This window comes from Doryrhamphus excisus, linkage group LG3 (assembly GCF_037039965.1).
Source record: "Doryrhamphus excisus strain RoL-2023G ecotype Guam linkage group LG3, RoL_Dexc_Guam_v1.1, whole genome shotgun sequence".
In the NCBI taxonomy this organism is placed as follows: domain Eukaryota; kingdom Metazoa; phylum Chordata; class Actinopteri; order Syngnathiformes; family Syngnathidae; genus Doryrhamphus; species Doryrhamphus excisus.
In genome coordinates, this window is record NC_136359.1 from 21,907,745 (window position 1) to 21,925,715 (window position 17,971).

A 17,971-nucleotide genomic window follows, 5' to 3' on the forward strand; every position below is an offset into this window, starting at 1 on the left:
TATAAAAATACAAAAATATAGCACAATTTGATTTTACTGACAACATATTAAAAAGCTGGAGCGCCAAATGTAGGACTTTTGCCCCTCCAACATAAGCAGCGAACCAAACCACCCCATTACAGCACATTATAGTAAGGTAGAGCCAGTAAAATTATCATTACTATATAAGGAATATTACAATATTAATAATATAATACGAAGAAGAAATATGTGCGAGGGATACCACTCGGCGTCGGAGGCAAAATATGAATATTTGTATTAACATTAATAAATTCTTCATTAATTGACAAACTGTTTGGGGTATGTTGCGTGTGACATCCGGGTACTAGCGGCATTTTTCCGTTCTTGAAAACTCGTGATTCTTTGCCTAAGCAAACATATAAGAATCTTCTCTGAAAAAGGTATTATTACAGATTTATTAAATTAGTCCTAGTACTACTCCTATTAAGTGAAAACGAAAAGTAAACTACACTTTTGAACCATTGCATAGACGGGACCTCTTCGACAATTAATGTGTGTACCACTTTAACAAAGTTGAAAGGTCACACGTCCACGTGGTTGCATCAATATGGCAGCTCCCTGAATCGTCTTTTTGTGTTTTTAAAGAAGCGTCAGAAAGTAATGTATCACTCTAAATATACTGAAACTTAAATCTAACTTCTAGGCTATTCTAGTTTAAACCGTATGCTCAGTTGCTGTTTTTGTGTTTGTAAAATATAAATTTCAATCTGTTTCCTGTGTTTCTAACAGTGATATGAAACTACATCTATCAAATTAATTGTGTTACTTCTTTGTATGCAGTTATGGCAGACTCTAGTAGCAGCGCTGCGAGTGAAGCAGCACCTCCAAAGGAGTGTGACGCCACTGACTCCACAAATGATGCCAACACGATTTCTGACCCCAGCATGTATGGCTACATCAAGGAAGACCTCTTTACGTCAGAGATCTTTAAAGTGGAAATTCAGAACCTTCCAAGGTTCATCGGCTTCAACGACTTGAAGAAGTTTCTGGCCAAGCACGGTCTCAACCCGCATAAAGTCAAGCTGTTGAGCAGGTTTGCCTTTGTCACTTTTAAGAATGAGGAGGAGCGTGACAAAGCCATGAAGATGGTGCATGGGATGCAGTGGAAGGGTCATGTGTTGAGCGTCAAGCTGGCTAAGCCCAAAGCAGACCCCATTCAGAGGAAGCGAAAACAAGAGGAAGGAGAAGGAGCGCGAGGGCAGCCTCCTTCCAAACGAGGAGAAAGCGATGAGAAGGGTGAAGAAGAGGAACTGAGTGTCCAAATCGCCAATGTGGTGACGCCCCTATGGAATGTGCCTTATGAGGAGCAGCTAAAGAGGAAAGAGCAGGAGGTGGTGGTAGTTCTGCAGAGGTTGGCAAAGTAAGTACAACTTTCTGTGTCAGTCAGAGAGTATATCAAATTCAGATATTCACATAAATGTGCTTTTTCCCTATTAGAGAGATTGGCAGCACCAACAAAGCTATGTTGCCTTGGCTTTTTGACGTTAAAGGAAAACACAACAAAATGTGTTGTCCCCTGGAAACCATTCGCCCATCTCCTACACAGGTTTGTGTAACAACACACAGCATCAATTTGTAATATTAATACTTATAGCCTTATAGGTGTGTCTTTTCCTGCAATGAATAAATACCCAAAGCCAGTTAAAGTGAATGGTGCCCAATCTCTGTTCACGTTTGCAGACCAACTACAGAAACAAGTGCGAGTTCATTGTCTCCATGGGCGCGGATGGGGAAGATAAGACCGTCGGTTTCCGCCTGGGGAAATACAAAGGAGGCTCCTGCGCTGTGGTGGGACCAGCAGAAGCGTGCCATGTCACAGCCGAAGCCAAGAAAGTCGCCCACGAGTTTCAGAAATTCATCAGGTTTGTAAGCAAAAACATCTTTTCAGGGCGCCTGAAAATCCATTTTAATCTTTTTGAACTGATTGTGCAGGTCAACACCGTACACCGTCTACAGTCCTGAAACTTATGAAGGACACTGGAAGCAGCTGACTGTTCGGACCACCAGGACCAAACAAGCCATGGCGATGGCATTCTTCAACCCGCAGGTAAACATGCAGTGTTGTTGTTAACGCAGGTACAGTAATCCCTCCTTTATCACAGGCAATAAGTTCCAGATCTGAGCGAATTTTTAGGATTCCTTATTTGAAAATGAAATATTTTCTTAGTTAAAGTACAGAAAACCTATTTATGACCATCTAAATCAGGGGTCTCAAACACGCGGCCCGCGGGCCAAATGTGGCCCGCAGGACACTACTTTGAGGCCCCCGCCTTGATATGAATGTTTAATGTTAGTGCGGCCCGCACAAGTTTGATATGGATGCTGTATGGTATCATGTACCCAGAAAAAATTATTACGTTTGATTAATGTTCATGTTAAAGGTTAAATAACTGTTAATAGTTATCCTCCCTATCCGTGTGGAAGTGGTAAGTTTTTGGCTATTTAAGTTTAAAGGAAATAACTTGAAGGCTACCGTTTAGGTCGCTAGCTCTCTAGTTTGCGAGTTAGCATGTGTCTCAAGACCCTGCAGTTGCGCAATATGTTGTAAATAAAAAGAGTATAAATGTGACTATAGTCGTGTTTTGTCATGTCTACAGGGCTCTAATAATGCTTTGTTTAATTTTAATCTGAAAAAATAATTTGTCTACCCACCAACTATATGTGGTTTCTTAAGTTTTTATTATTTGCCGTTCTATTATTATTATTATATTTTTTTATTACTGATTGATTGATTTTCTTTATTCTTGATTTGTTTATTTATTTTTCATCTTATTTTGAGTAGAAAAATAAAAAGTAAGATATTTGAGACCAGTGGAATGTTTTATCAGAGCTTTTCTTGTAGAAAATTGGAACCAAAGCAAAGTTTTTTTAAAATTTTTTTGTTTTTAATAAATGCGTTTTTTTTGTTTTTTTTTTGGAAAACCTGATGCGGCCCAGTCTCACCCAGACCCTAGCTCCAGTGACCCCCAAGTAAATTGAGTTTGAGACCCCTGATCTAAATACATAATAAAACATATATTGTTGATAAGATATCACATTTCTGCGGTGTTCAAAGTAAAATGAAAACACCAAAATGAATAATATTCATTTATTTTGTAGAAATATTATTTAAATAAATGAAAAAGTACTGAATTTAAAACTTTGTTTTATTACTGGTTGTTGACATCAAAATTTCAGCCTTTTACCATTGTGCCTTTTAGTTCTATTTTTAACATTTTTACTGTTATTTAACTTCTGCAGTATGCAACGACAAATAGGCCATGGTGTGCAGACGGCTCCTGGGCCGCACTTTGGCCACCCTTACTTTTGATGGTTGAGGGTCTGCGTTAAAATTAATTTTGAAGTAGCAAAAGCAGACTTTGAGCCACATTTAAATTAAAGGGAACATATTCCTTCCAATATAGCTCCTCTTATACCTTCCACTTTTGTGACCTATAAATGTTGTTAGACTGTTGTAGTCTCCTTTTCAAAAATGATAAAATTTCAGATAATGAGGTTTGCGCATTTGGAAGGAAGCCCTTAAAGAGGTTTGGGATGGCTCCGAACGGCAGCGATGTGGATATCCTTATATGGGCATGCCCAGATAGGTTGTAGGCATGCCCACCCCGAGATCTGTTGTTCGAATGTAAGAGAAAGCTAAACTTGTTTATCTTTCCTAACAATATTTTGAATACTTTTCAATAATATTTGTTTTTTAATTATATGCTTGAAAATGCTTAATTCAGGCAAAATATCTTAGCTTAAATATGCATATGTTTTGAGTAATAATAGCCCGTATTCAACCATGAAACAACACATTTTATTGATATATTTAAAAAAAAAAACATGATTGAAGTACTGGATGTACTACTTGTGAGACTTCTTGTACTTTATTCAATTAGAAACTTGAGGAAACGGAATTGGATGAGTTAAAGAGCTCCATGAAGAAGTACTTCACAGATGGAGAGGGCAAAGACAGCGGCATCACCTCCCTTTACTTTATCAGAGAGGGCCAAAGGTAAGACGCCAAATGCATGCCAATGTTTTACCCAAGGATTATGGGCTGGGAATGTCAGTATTCCCGGTCTCCATGATCACATCACTTAACTTCATTGAATGATTTTTTTTTTTTTTGGTCACCAAAGACAATCTCCCAATGCTGAGGACTTGCCGTGTGAGCTGGTGGCAGGAGACGGATACATTTATGAGGAACTCCTCGGTCTTAAATTCAGAATATCTCCTCATTCTTTCTTTCAGGTAAACTCCAACATTCACCCCAGATTGAACAATGTTCAATTCCTATACAACATGTTTTTGTTACTCAAAAGCATATTTTGTATAATATACCTTATAGGTGAATACTGCCGGTGCTGAGGTCCTGTACTCTGCAGTGGGGGAATGGGCCCAACTGGATCAGGACAGTACAGTATTGGATGTGTGCTGTGGGACTGGAACTATTGGCATGTCTCTGGCTAAGGTAATAGAATGTGTTTTGATACCAAATGAGCTTATATCTTTATTTAGATGATTCTGGACTGTAACTAAAACATATAATGTTTGTACAACCAAAGATTGTAGGAAGTAGGATATGTGGTATTCGTAGTACAATACATGTAGTGGCCCTTTTTGTGACTGTTTCTGGTGTTCTTGACTCAAAAATGTAAATATGCAAGTACCACTCTTCTCAATGAGCAGCAGGTCCTTAAACATATTGTTTTGCTTTCTTTTTTTTTTCTCCCACAGCATCCATTAAAATTACATACACATGCATCATGGCCAATTATGTCATCTAGGCTCCCCCATTTAGACATTTGCAACCCTTTAGGACAGGGGTCTCAAACTCAATTTACCTGGGGGCCACTGGAGCTAGGATCTGGGCATCAGGTTTTCCAAAAAAACAAAACACATTTATTAAAAACGGAAAAATATACAAACTTTTTCAGTGCTTTGGTTCCGATTTTCGACAAGAAAAGCTCTGATAAAACATTCCACTGTTCTCAAATATCAAAATTTTTATTTTTCTGCACAAAATAAGATGAAAAATAAATAAATCAAGAAAGAAAATAAATCAATCAGTAATAAATAAATATAATAATAATAATAATAAAACAGCAAATAATAAAAACTTAAGAAACCACATATAGTTGGTGGGTAGACAAATAATTTTTTTCAGATTAAAATGAACAAAGCATTATTAGAGCCCTGTAGACATGACAAAACACGACTATAGTCACATTTATACTTTTTTTTATTTACAACATATTGCGCAACTGCAGGGTCTTGAGGCACATGCTAACTCTCAAACTAGAGAGCTAGCGACCTAAACGGTAGCCTTCAAGTTATTTCCTTTTAAACTTAAATAGCCAAAAACTTACCACTTCCACACGGATAGGGAGGATAACTATTAACAGTTATTTAACCTTTAACATGAACATTAATCAAACGTAATAATTTTTTCTGGGTACATGATACCATACAGCATCCATATCAAACTTGCGCGAGCCGCACTAACATTAAACTTTCATGTCAAGGCGGGGGCCTCAAACTAGTGTCATGCGGGCCACATTTGGCCCACGGGCCGCGTGTTTGAGACCTCTGCTTTAGGAAATACTTTTCATTAAAGTGCACATGACCATGTATGCAGTAATTGTTAGTATAAACGATGACTGTTTTCTGCAGCGGGTCAAGAAGGTTGTTGGAATTGAGCTGTGCCAGGCAGCGGTGGAGGATGCCAAAGTCAACGCAAAACTTAACGGTAACTCATCAGTAATATACCGTACATACAGTATTTTGAATCTAGTAAATGGTCGTAGCTGTACAGTATCTGTTTACACTTGACGCTCTTCCTCAAGGTCTTACAAATGTCGAGTTTCACTGTGGGAAAGCTGAAGATGTGTTCCCCAATATTCTCAATGCTCTTGTGTCACCCAAGATCACAGCCATTGTGGATCCACCAAGGGCAGGATTACGTAAGTTTACAAAACACCAAGCCTATGGAAGGACTTTTCTTGTCATTTTGGCTAGTTGTGAGTAAGTCATACTGTACTGTCATTGATGCAGATTCCAAGGTGATACTAGCCATCAGAAGAGCAGAGCATCTCAAGAGGTTGATTTACGTAGCATGCAATGCCAAAGCAGCCATGAACAACTTCATTGAGTGAGTTGTAAACATTTTTCATACCCCCTAAAACATGTTTCATATCTAATAAACAAATCTCTCTAGCCTGTGCAGAGCCCCTTCCAACAGAGTTCACGGAGCTCCGTTCCGACCTGTTCGAGCCATGGCTGTGGATATGTTTCCTCAGACGATGCACTATGAGACGGTTCTTCTTTTTGAGAGGGAAGACAACAGTCAGCGGCAGAGCAATAATCAGGAAGAAACAGTATGTCCATCTTTGAAACCTTTGCAAAATTAATACTCTAACACGCTGTCCAATGTGGCATTTAAACAATAACTTAATGTTTTGTTGACTGTGAATTTGTCTTATTTACGATTTCAAATTGAATCCTTTTTTTTTCCCTTTTTGAAAAGTCTAAATCATAGTTCTTCCCCGATACTCAGTATTGGGCTGCATATTTCTTGGAATAAAATTTCAGTTATTTCAAAACTACACTTTTCTTTTAAAACATGACAAACATTCTAGTCAAGACACTTTTATTTTGCATAAATATCACCAGTCATTGAGCTCATGTTGCAATACATACTTCATATTCTAGGCCACAATCTCCCAAGCGAATCACTGGTACAATTCAAAAGCATAACATGGCAAAGCAGTTTTCTCACACGGCGACACAAAACGCATACACACGATGACAAATCAAATCATATATCAGCCTTGTGTCTGAATGATGTCACAAGCCAAATACTTGATAAACAGCAATTTTTATATTTTAGCAAGTGTTTTTCTGTTACGGTTTTGTTTGGAGTTTGCAGCAACATTAGGTAGTCTATAAAATGCATATGACTGGATTTTTAGGCTTTGGTATACAGTTTCATAAGCTTGTGTTGGACTTAATGACTTGATGGCATATTGTCCGTGTCAGTCAGCCAACTTAATTTTTGCAAAAGATGCATTCAAGCGCAAAAAAATATTGTACTTATGGTCAGACGCATGGATAAGCTCTCACGAGAAAGGTAAAGATTACAAAATCGATACACAACTCAACATTAAGACACATCTTTGCACATGCTGTGGACATACAAAACTACATTTGCTAGACAATAAATGCTTTTATTTTGTAGAGGGGACTTGGTCTTTTCACTTTCTGCTCAAGTTTTAGGTCCAATCCAAAGACAGGCCAAGCCCTTCATGAGATGGATTAACTAAGGCAACATGTAGACAATTTTAATATAGTTTAGTTTGTGTACCAAAAAAAAATGCTCACAAAATGGTAATGTGGGTGGTATTAGTATGCTAATTAAAAGTAGCCAATCACACTAAAGCAGTGGTTTAAACAACAGGACACAAGTGCATAACAAAATTAGGAATAGTCATCACTTCACACAGCATGATGCAAAGCATGCAAATCAAGACGACAACCTGTCCGTTCTGAAGACACAATGGCATATTTGTACTCTCCGATATTAGCCGATAACACCGACTAATAAAACACGTCGTTTTGCTCCCCAAATCAAATGGTACAAATACAAGTAGTCCCTTTTCTGCACAAACAAAAACACAGGTGCTGGCACTGTTAAAACACTTAAACCATGGTAGGTAGTGGTTCTTGCAGTCAGATGTGCATGCATTGTACTTGAGTTTGTAAGTCATGCTATCTTCTCTGCACTCTAGGGGACTTTTTCCTGTACCGTAGCGGGGATGCATTTAGAGAGGTAGATGGTATTTGCTCTATGGTCTGTTAGTGCATGTCGTCCTATCAAGATGTCTACCAGTCAGTCAATCAAACAACACGTGGGCAAAAGAAGTAAAGCAGTTCTAACGGCTATTATGATATGTTCCTACATAGCGATTATGTTGCGGTGCTGAATGAGTGTGTGTGTGTATATCTTCCAATTATTCTGGTGGACCTAAACATCAACAGTGCAGAGAGGTTCACTCCCTGGCTGGGCAGACTCCATGATGGTCATCTTGGGTTTCTTCCTGGTTTCCTCCTGTTACACAAATAGAATCTTAAAAAAGGAGCTGAAAGACCTGCAAGACCCGTCTATTCAAACTGGTGGGAGCAATCTATTTGTGTTATGTTTATCCAAACCACATTATTAATCAATATACTACACCACCATTACGTACTTTGCTATGTCTTGCTGGTAGGGATGTGGACAAGCCTATGCAGTATCGCTATTCAGATACCAGCATACCATCTTTAATCCAAATGTATCTAGAAGAATATCAGCAAACATAGCCTATACCAGTGTTTTTCAACCTTTTTCGAGCCATGGCATGTTTTTTTACATTGGAAAAATCTTGTGGCACACCACTAACCAAAAATGTTACAAAATGTCTCGCGGGCTGCATTTGGCCCGTGGGCCGCAAGTTTCAGACCCCTGGGTTAAAGGAATATTCCATCCCTGTTCAATTCTTTCCGTTTGAGCAAATAAACCAAATGCAATTGGAATATTTGGGTCCATGTATACTATTGACATAATGGCTATTGACATAATATTTGCAAATGATGATTAATAAATGTTAATTATACAAAGTTATATTGGATAATTCCTCACGGCACACCTGACGGTTTCTCAAGGTACACTAGTGTGCCGCGGCACAGTGGTTGAAAATCACTGGCCTATACCAGTGATTTTCAACAAGTGTGCGGTGAGGAATTATTCAATATTACTTTTTTAATTAACATGTATTAATAAATTTCTGCAAATATTATGTCATTGTCGCGTGTCATTGGTGTAAAGACTGGCAGAGCAATGTAATATTTGTCCGTGTGGCAACATGTAGCTGATTGCCTCGTTCCTCTAATAGACTTAGTGATGCACGTGAGAGGTAGTTGGTGACATTTTGTAACATTGTTGGTTAAATTAGTATGCGGATCAAGGTTATGCATGGACTAGGCGGTGAACAGAAGGATTTTGTAGGTGATTCTTTGAGTCACTGGGAGCCAGTGGAGTTGCTGCAGGATGGGGGTGATTAAATAAACAATGATAACATAGCTACTTGGAAGTTATGAGCGTTGCACTGTGCCGCCATGAAGCACACACTGGAGACTGCTATGTTTTCTGATATTGTTTTGATACTACAGTAATAATATTTAAAAATATATATATTAAGGCAAACTCTGAAAACTGAAATTCTGAAATCAGTATAGTATCTCAGTCGGCAGATAATGGGCCAAATAAAGTTTTGGAAGGGGAAAAATGGGATTGTGTGCATCCCTACTTGCAGGAATACAGTACAACTACTTACCCTCTGTGCAGCCAGTTTCCTCATCTCTTCCTGCAGTTTGTTCAAAATATGAAGGTTTGGCTTGTTCTTTTTGGCAAACTGCTGCAGCTCAATCACACTCTTGTCAGAGCTCTCCTATACAATGAACAGGAACAGCAAAGTAGTACACCTTCACTCATGTACTTGGCAGCCATAGCAAATAGTCATAGCACTGACATGTATGTTTTTTTTATTATTTTTTATTATGCATTCATTCACAAGCTAATTCAAATTAAACGCAAATGTGGGTACCTTCTTGACCATCTTATTGCTCTCTCGACCATACATTCGCAGCAGTGATCCCCAGTTCTTCACATGAGGGTGGAGCATCTGCAAGATCTTCTGAGATGCCAACTGTTTGCCAACCCTCTTGTTCTTGCCTGGGTAAAGAAAAAAAAAAGAAACCCAAAACAAATAATTCCTGCTAAAACTATAAAAAAATAAATGAATAGAACTTCAGTTTCTAAGTTAGGGTAATCTACATACGAATACAATAAAAATATATTATATTCGTATGTAGATAATTTCTGTCTAAAACCCTGAGACAGAAATCATTTTTGTCGTTTAAATTTACTGTCTAATGTCAACATTAGGGCCATTTTTCACTTGAAATACCTTTCTCATCTGTCAAACACCAATACAGGCGTGTTTTTATACACATTTATGTACATGTACATAACATACATTGTACATGTACATCAGGGTCCACACAATCAAAATGGTCTACATAGGTTCCAATAAAACCTACATTCCCATAATAAGGTACGCCGATTGTCATGGCCTAATATAATGACGAGCCAAGAGCCTGAACACTTCATTGTGCAAGGAGACTTAGCATGACGTTCATTGTTCTGTGTGCATTATATGAACAAATAAGTTTGATATTTGTTTTGTGAATTAAAAGTGTTTCATCTTCAAGATTACATTTATATTGGTGTTCTAATCTCTGCACGACGCAACAGTGAATACCTGTCACTGTGATTGACCACAAAGGCCTTAGTGCCTCAACAATGCCGGCCATTACTCTCACTGTAAATCGTTGAACTTGAATAGGGGTCTCCAACCTTACTACGAGAGCAACTTTGACATGCTTATGTAAGATTGCTATGTGCAAAATGTGAAGGAGAGGCAACTACTTACACCAACCACGCACAGTATGCTTCCCGCAAGTCATCACATATTCACTCTTCTGATTTTTCCCCGGAATCACCTCAAATTTAATGCTGGTATCTCCCATTCCATGATTTCTGAGGACATATAAAGAAAGGTTCAAATGACATAAGAATGTGGTTTTCCAGTCATTCTGTCAAACCTATTAAGTTCTGATTTAAACCCGTCAAACCAGAGCTGGGCGATATATTGATAATTTAAAACATCCACATTTACTTTAAGTACGATATCAAACCAACCATATCGCTGATATCAATATAGAATGGATTTGAGTTTACCTAAAAATACTACTTTTTAGTTGTATTAAGTATTTAGTTGTATGTTGGAGTTTTTGATATCTTAAAATGTCACTCCTTCTTATGTTCTTTTGTTATTGGTTGCGGATTTGAGCACAGCAAAAAGTTTGTTATAAAAAAAGATTGACTTTTTCTTATTTAGATAAGAAAGGCCCACTTTATTGTGGAGGCTATTTTTACATACGTTTTTTTAAATGTGCATCTTGCATGAAGCTACAAAATATATATATTTTTTAATTCATCATCTTTTTAAGTAATTATGTTAATAAAACAACACACATTTGGCTTTGACATTGTCAAAACTGGGAAAAAAATATTAGAATATAGACCGTATACCAATAGTCAAACTAGATATATTGAGATATTAGTTTTTGGTCCATATCGCCCAGCTCTATGTCCAACAATGTATTGCTAAAAATCAAATATGTATAGTTTTCATGTTCAAAACTCTTGCATGACTTAGTATGTGACATTTTACCTTTTAAGGCACTCATGAAGAATCTGATATGGCGAAAGAAGCCCCGCTTTGTTGGTCAGCTCATACACTCTGGAGTCTTCTATACTGATATGGTTAAAATACTGTGGGGCAGACCACACAACGTTACTGTTATTTCTGATAAATACACAGCAACAGCCACTGGCTCCCTCCAGTGTGTATGCTGTTTACTCCAGTTATTGCACCCCTGATAAAAAAAAAAAAAAAAGATGGAAGAAGCCCAAGTACCTCTAGTTCATCTGTCTCAACAGGCTTTTCCTCAGAGGTCTGCTTCACAAAATCGGGGATAAGAATTTCCAGTGTGGCTCTTGCTGCAGTGTACATAAAATTTCCAGTCAGAGAGTAAGATGACAAAATGCCAAGGTAAACCCACCACTGTCATAACCTGATAAGAGTGTTCAGTATTACCAGCTTTATTCTTGGCAAGTTTTTTACTACTTGCAGTCCCTGTTCCGTAGGTGACTCCGTCTATAATGACTGACGCACCAAAGGGTTCACTTGGGTTCTCTAGAATGGACAAAAACACGCTCATTGACAAAAAAAAAAAAGTACATGAAAAAGGAATTCAGAAGAAGTTAAGGGCTTGACATAATAGCATCATCACAAGACAAAACTTACCACATTCAAAGAAGTTGTAAACAGGTCGAACCTTTAGGACACGCTGCATATATTCATGCAGGATGCAAACTTCAGACTTCCCATTGGGATTGATGACAAATTCTGGTGAATATTGATCACACAATAAGGTCAGTTGCACTGCTGTAAGTCAGGCAAATTGTTATTCTCTAAATTATTTTTAAAGACTTTCACAATAATGGTTTAGTAACTCAATATTAGGAAGATAATTCATGCTAAAATACATAATTTAGTCAAAAACATTTATAGTTGTAGATGGTTAACATGTACAGTATTCTACCTTTCTTTGTAGGGGCATCTTGTACTGACAGTGTGATGAGTTTCTGATTCGCAGGCAGGATAGGCCTCTCTGACTCTGCCTGTTTCCTCTTCATGTCTCGGTTAAACTGCCTTCGCTCGGCCCATGTGCGAAACTTCTTCACTGTCACTTGCTCAAAGTCAAAGCACTTTTCCAGGTACAGGCGAAAGTCTTCAAGTTCTATTAGGAGGTACGTGTACTACATTTTTCACAGTTTTGTTGCAAGCTTTCTTTACGTACATCCTATGCAGATCCATGGGATGTCATCATTCAGTGAAAAGCTCTTACCTATGGACTCGTCTTTGCACACCTCCACTTTTGCCCTGACTTGTCCTAAGGCTCCTTTGGCAGTGTCACATGGTTGGGCTTCTTTACCAGACTGGGTGTGGTTGGCGGTCATGTCGCCACCCGAACCGCCATCAGCAGGACAGGATGCCGGTATGGCATCCTGCACCCCCGTGATGTCGTCTGACCGCTCTGCGAGTTCTCCACCATTCGCCTCTTCACTTGGCTTAACGGGGGACTCTTCTGCTTGAGGAGCCACCTCACCATTTAGTTCCTTCTCCTCTTGTTCCTTCATCTTCTTGTAGTGTAAGCAGGGGATGCTGCTGGTTGGAGGGTCATGTTTCTAGATTACAAGAGAAGACCAAAGTTTTAAAGAAATATGGAAAATGCACTTCTAATATACACTTCTATCCCTTTCAATACATATTTACCTTGTTGACAGGGAGCATGCAACAAAAACCACTGCAGTAATCCCTTGTTTATCACATTTAATTGGTTCTAGACCCGACCGCGACAAGTGAATTTCCATAAAGTAGGATTCCGTATTTATAAATTGAATATTTTCATAGTTAGAGCATCTTTAATAGAGCCCTCTGTATCTGAATAACTTATAGTTACCTCTGCATTCCGATTACCCAATCTAATAGACATCATAATGGTAGATATGTCATATAAGACATATCTTGTGTGTCGCTATAAAAGTGTGAGCGGAATGTAGTGACGGGCAGATAGGAAGTGACTGTGGTTCAGAGTAGCAACACGCTAGTAAAACAGTAGCCTGTGTTTTTATGTTTTTCAAGCAGTTTTTCATTTTCTACTAATAGGCAATATTCAACATTGAACCAGCATGATTTAGCAATTAATACTTTTGAAAAGCTGTTTGAAAAAAGTGATGATTGAAGCTGCAGAAGTTGAACCGCAAAGTGGTAACTGAGGAGCAATACTACTAAATTAATTTCAATGGAAAATCCTACTTTAAGTTTTAATGTGCCTTAACAGACACACGTAGCAGTTTTAATTCCAGTAAACATTTGGTTGAGGCAGGTCTATCTACTCTTCATGAAAAGACTAATGACATGAGTGTGCTGACTCTCACCCTTATGCTGCCAGTCCCAAGGAAGTAGGGCCTTGACCAAGTTACTACTCTGGTCTCTCTGTGCAGGTACACTGGAATGCCTGAGTTGTGGAATGTCATGATCCATCCATCAGGAAGAGGTTCGGTGGGTGGACGTCCCCGACCTGTTTAGAAAATAATAATAATAATAAATACAAAGTAGCAGTAATTTATGATAATCTCTGCAGAGCATGTGTTACTTGGTAAATACAGTATAGTTACAGGTCTGATATTATTTAAAGAGCCATGTGATACAATTCAATATATCTGTATCGTCACTTACTTTTCAGAACAGTTTTAATTTTGGTCATCATGGGCTGAACACCACCTTCTCCATCCGACTGGTGATCACTGTCACCAGTATCTTTGTCCTCTGTCAGACGCAGCTTTTTTGGGACTGGCATTCCCTCCTCCAACAGGGCATCAACATCATTGTCAAACTCCTCCTGGAAGCGTGAATGGTTAAGGATGGTAGAGAGATGCAATCAAAAGCTTCAGGGTGAAGAAAATATACAAACATTTCATCATCCCAGATCAAAACCAGTAAGTCATAAATAAAAAATTAACATTAACTACCTGGAAATATGGAAAAAGGCATATAATAAACATGTCTGCCATGTGTGGGACTTCCTGTCTTTGTGAGAGTGATATACTGTAAGTTTTGTACACTGTAAAATATGCCATGAAAAATGTCTCACCAGGGTGGCGCTTTAAAAAACTTTAGATTGGAGCAACATTTGTGGGCATGATCACTTGGCAGGCTTGAGATGGGATCATCCGTTGAGCAGCGACTAAAACATTGCTCAACCCGCAAAATTTGGGGATGGGTACCACCTCAGTACGGATTTGGCAGCATGCAGACACTGTGTGGCACTTTGAGTGCAGGAGGAACTTTAGTTGTGTGTGGGGCTGCGTCAACCTACGGATGATGTGTGACGCGTCCCGTCTGGAACCGCTTCTGACGCTATATGCACTGTTGTGGAGAGTGCACGTCAGTCTCGGCAATTATTGTGACCGTGGCGTGAGCGTGGCATCCGCTTGAAAGGTGTGTTGTGCACAATGATTCCAGCAGTGGTCCCAAGCTGATGGGATGACTGCCGGCATTTTGTCTAATCTCTGGGATGCCATCTACTGTAGTAAAAAGCTATACAGACAGTCCCATTATAATGTGTTTGTGACTGCAAACGCCAAATAAATTTAAAAAAATGGTATCGCCAAATCTTTTTGTGGCAGTCCAAACTTATTTGTTGTGGGCCAGCAAAACTAATGAATGTCTAACTAATGTCTTGACTTTGATACTTACTACCAAAAAATATAACTATTGATGTTGGCCACCATTTCTTTGAAATATAATGTGAAATTACTCGCTGGATCAATATGGATATGGAACAGTAAAGCTATTTTGGCAAGTGACATTGCACTATTAAGTGAAAGTACACTATTACACTACCACCAACAAAGGTGTTGAAGACATTCTAATGTCAATAAGAGTACAGAAAGACATTGAAATGACAGCATGAGACCTACAGTACTTTGCGTGGTAGATATAAGACAAAACATGCTGACAAAAACTGGAAGGCAATAGATGAGACCTACCTCATACGAGTAAGCCATGGCCTCATCGTCTGCTTGCTCTTGCTGAATTATGACCTCAGATTTAAAACCACCATTTTCTCCATCTTCATTATCCACAAAATTCTCATAGATGTCATCCAACTCATCCAGGACGGCATACTCTACTTTGTTCTCAAGGTCTACCTCAGCTTCCTCAACCCTGCTTGTTCTGTACGCTGTTCCTGAGCTACCTTGAGCAACCTCCTGATTGCTTGAGGAGAAATCCAACTCACCATTCAGGTTTTCTACAGCATCATCCCTGCCTCTCTCTTGCCCTTCACCAGTGTATAAAACCTTCCTGTCTTTGCTATTGCTGCTTTCAGTGAAGCTGACACGAATCTTAACATCTCTAAGCAGCTTGAGGTCTGGTAGAAACTTAGTGACAGGGGGAGCGTGACGGGCTGTCCTGGGGCATGGTGGGTTGTAGCTGACCTCGTTTGAGGGCTGGCTACAGACAGCAAGTGTGCCAATGTTGAGGGGCTGCTGTGGTTTGAGTTCCCCATCCCCTGGGGTGCATATGTATCCATCACCACCAGAGCTAACGTCCATTACCTCTGCGTCACTGGACGTTTGCAGGGGAGGTGGTGGAGGTGCTCTGCCCTCAGCTAGGCCAAAATCATTAGGTGGCTCCAAAGGGAGAGGGGGTAGAACGTCATCTATCTCCATTTTGTTTTTTTTTCTTTTGTCAAACGGATAAATTAGCTTACACTATATCCTGATGAAAAAACTAGAATGCATGCAGAAGCACATTCCAGAATAGACCTCGTATCAGAGATGGACAGGCTAAGCTGACTACATTGTTCTTTTCATTAATGTAGACAGCTTTCAGAATCACTGTCTCAATTATTGGAAATCACAATGCATTCAGCCTAATGTGGGATCTAGGCAATGATCACCATCCTCCTGTGGATTCCTCCGGCAGCTACGGAAAAAAATGGGAGCAAACGTTAGCGAGCATATATTCTCTATTGTACTATATTTACTACAGTGTCTAGCTGCAAAAAAAGTTATTACAACTACTCACGCTTAAAATGACTTATTATTTCCGTAATCAAACCCAGCCAGAAGAGCTAGCAGGGCCCCGCTAACAGTAGCATCAACGATACGGGGCTAACAAGAGAGCTATGCTGTAGGCCATCTTAATTAAAACAAGCATAACTTTAACGTGTTTATGTAAGAGCTGGCACGAATACTCACCAATACATATAAAACAACAGTCGTCTCGTCCAGTAGCTATTTAACTTGCTTTATTTGAAACTGACTTCGTCTGCCTGCCTCACTTGTAGTCCCGCCATCTTGAAGAAGTGGACGACAACAGCAGCATCTCGACTCCGCCTCTCACTACCGGCTTCTTGGTGATTGGTTGAGGACGCTTGTCAGTCAAAAAAACCCGGTCTTGTCATTTGGGCAATTATGTATACCACTTCATATACAACATAATCATACACGAGTGGCGTCATTAGGCTTCAGCCCCACGAAAATTTTACTTATTGATTTTTATATATATATATATATATATATATATTTTTTTTTTTACAAAGTTACAGTTTAAAAATATTGAATAATTGCTCTAAAAACGCAGATCAACTTAAACCAGACACCTTGTTACAGTGTTATGTTCGGGGACACCAGTGCCCATCCTGAACTCCATGCATGATAGAAATGTGTCATTTACACTTGTTTGTTTGTGCTGAAACCATTTTAATATGTTGCCTTGACTTCAGTCAGTCTGTGTGTCGTGGAAATTACCCTGTTAGCTTAATGTCTTCAATGATATGAGCTAGCAGAGTGTTAGCATGTTGTGTTGTGCTGTGCTGTGTTTAATGACATGTCACTTAATATCATTGCAGGAAGTAAAAAAAAAATACCAATATTTTTGTTATTTTTCCACATAATGATTCTATACTCATTTAATATTATAATAATTATAAAAAATATTTAAAAAAATTAAAAAATAAAAATATTAATACAATCCGGTTGTAAGAGTATGCCACTTCCTGTTTGGAGAGTGTTATTTTTTGAGTGATTTTGGCTTGAGCACTTCCTGGCAAATCCCATTGATGGGTACTAGTGAAGATTCGAAACCAGGGCATTTGCTTCAAAGGCCAGAAGGCTAACCACTACACCATTGACCCATCCAGACCCAGATTCTCTATGCCACTTATCCTCACCAGGGTATACTGGAGCCTATGAATTAAAGATTAATTAATTTCATTCTGTCACACACATCCAGGTGAGTGTTGTCCAGATACAGTACATTAGCTGCCATTTGACTGATGATCACATTGTGAACCTCGAAACCTTGAACCTCTATTCCGTCAACGTGCTACACTGGCAATATCTATTTTGTGGCATGTTTTGCAGGGTGCAAAATGTATGTCACTCACACAAACGGAAGGTAAGTTCCACACAGCACACTTGCTTATTTTGGGTTTTGGCACGCCTGCTCAGTTATGATCGGCATATGACGATCACATGCTTTTTCAAGGAAATTGGATATTGATCGATGATCGATTGGAAAATCCTTAATTTACACAAATTGTTAAATGACAATATAAAAAGTGAGCAGTGTTTTAGTAAAAAAAAAATTGACCCAATTGACCCCCTTTTTGTTATACAAATGAACTAAATGAATCTATGTACACTAGATGGCAGTATTTACTTGAG

At 38.8% G+C, this 17,971-nt stretch overlaps 2 protein-coding genes across 2 annotated transcripts; one reads left to right on the plus strand and one right to left on the minus strand.

The window, feature by feature from the left end:
• The first annotated feature begins 483 nt into the window (after window positions 1–483).
• trmt2a (tRNA methyltransferase 2A) lies at window positions 484–8,315 on the plus strand. The gene is made up of 12 exons (XM_058072048.2): window positions 484–618; window positions 802–1,381; window positions 1,459–1,567; window positions 1,702–1,883; window positions 1,954–2,068; window positions 3,903–4,018; window positions 4,146–4,257; window positions 4,355–4,477; window positions 5,680–5,755; window positions 5,853–5,969; window positions 6,061–6,157; window positions 6,224–8,315. The coding sequence occupies exons 2-12, from the start codon at window positions 804–806 to the stop codon at window positions 6,414–6,416; spliced, it is 1,818 nt and encodes a 605-aa protein (XP_057928031.2). The 5' UTR covers window positions 484–618; window positions 802–803; the 3' UTR covers window positions 6,417–8,315.
• Window positions 6,897–16,640, minus strand: dgcr8 (DGCR8 microprocessor complex subunit). Its single transcript, XM_058072043.2, has 14 exons — window positions 16,502–16,640; window positions 15,287–16,226; window positions 13,974–14,136; window positions 13,673–13,815; window positions 12,580–12,919; window positions 12,274–12,471; window positions 11,976–12,077; window positions 11,766–11,864; window positions 11,586–11,668; window positions 11,340–11,440; window positions 10,536–10,642; window positions 9,648–9,775; window positions 9,378–9,491; window positions 6,897–8,113 (listed from the first exon to the last, which is right to left on the minus strand). Exons 2-14 carry the CDS (start codon window positions 15,968–15,970, stop codon window positions 8,030–8,032), a joined length of 2,346 nt encoding a protein of 781 aa, XP_057928026.2. The 5' UTR covers window positions 15,971–16,226; window positions 16,502–16,640; the 3' UTR covers window positions 6,897–8,029.
• Between the last annotated feature and the right edge of the window lie 1,331 nt (window positions 16,641–17,971).

Coding starts and splice junctions, on each gene's coding strand:
- trmt2a (XM_058072048.2), top strand. CDS start 804: ATGGCAGACTCTAGTAGCAGCGCTGCGAGTGAAGCAGCACCTCCAAAG. Junction 1,884..1,953: donor GAGTTTCAGAAATTCATCAG/GTTTGTAAGCAA, acceptor CTGATTGTGCAG/GTCAACACCGTACACCGTCT. Junction 6,158..6,223: donor GCCATGAACAACTTCATTGA/GTGAGTTGTAAA, acceptor AAATCTCTCTAG/CCTGTGCAGAGCCCCTTCCA.
- dgcr8 (XM_058072043.2), bottom strand. CDS start 15,970: ATGGAGATAGATGACGTTCTACCCCCTCTCCCTTTGGAGCCACCTAAT. Junction 12,920..13,672: donor TTGGGACTGGCAGCATAAGG/GTGAGAGTCAGC, acceptor CTTGTAATCTAG/AAACATGACCCTCCAACCAG. Junction 11,441..11,585: donor TTGAGACAGATGAACTAGAG/GTACTTGGGCTT, acceptor TCTGCCCCACAG/TATTTTAACCATATCAGTAT.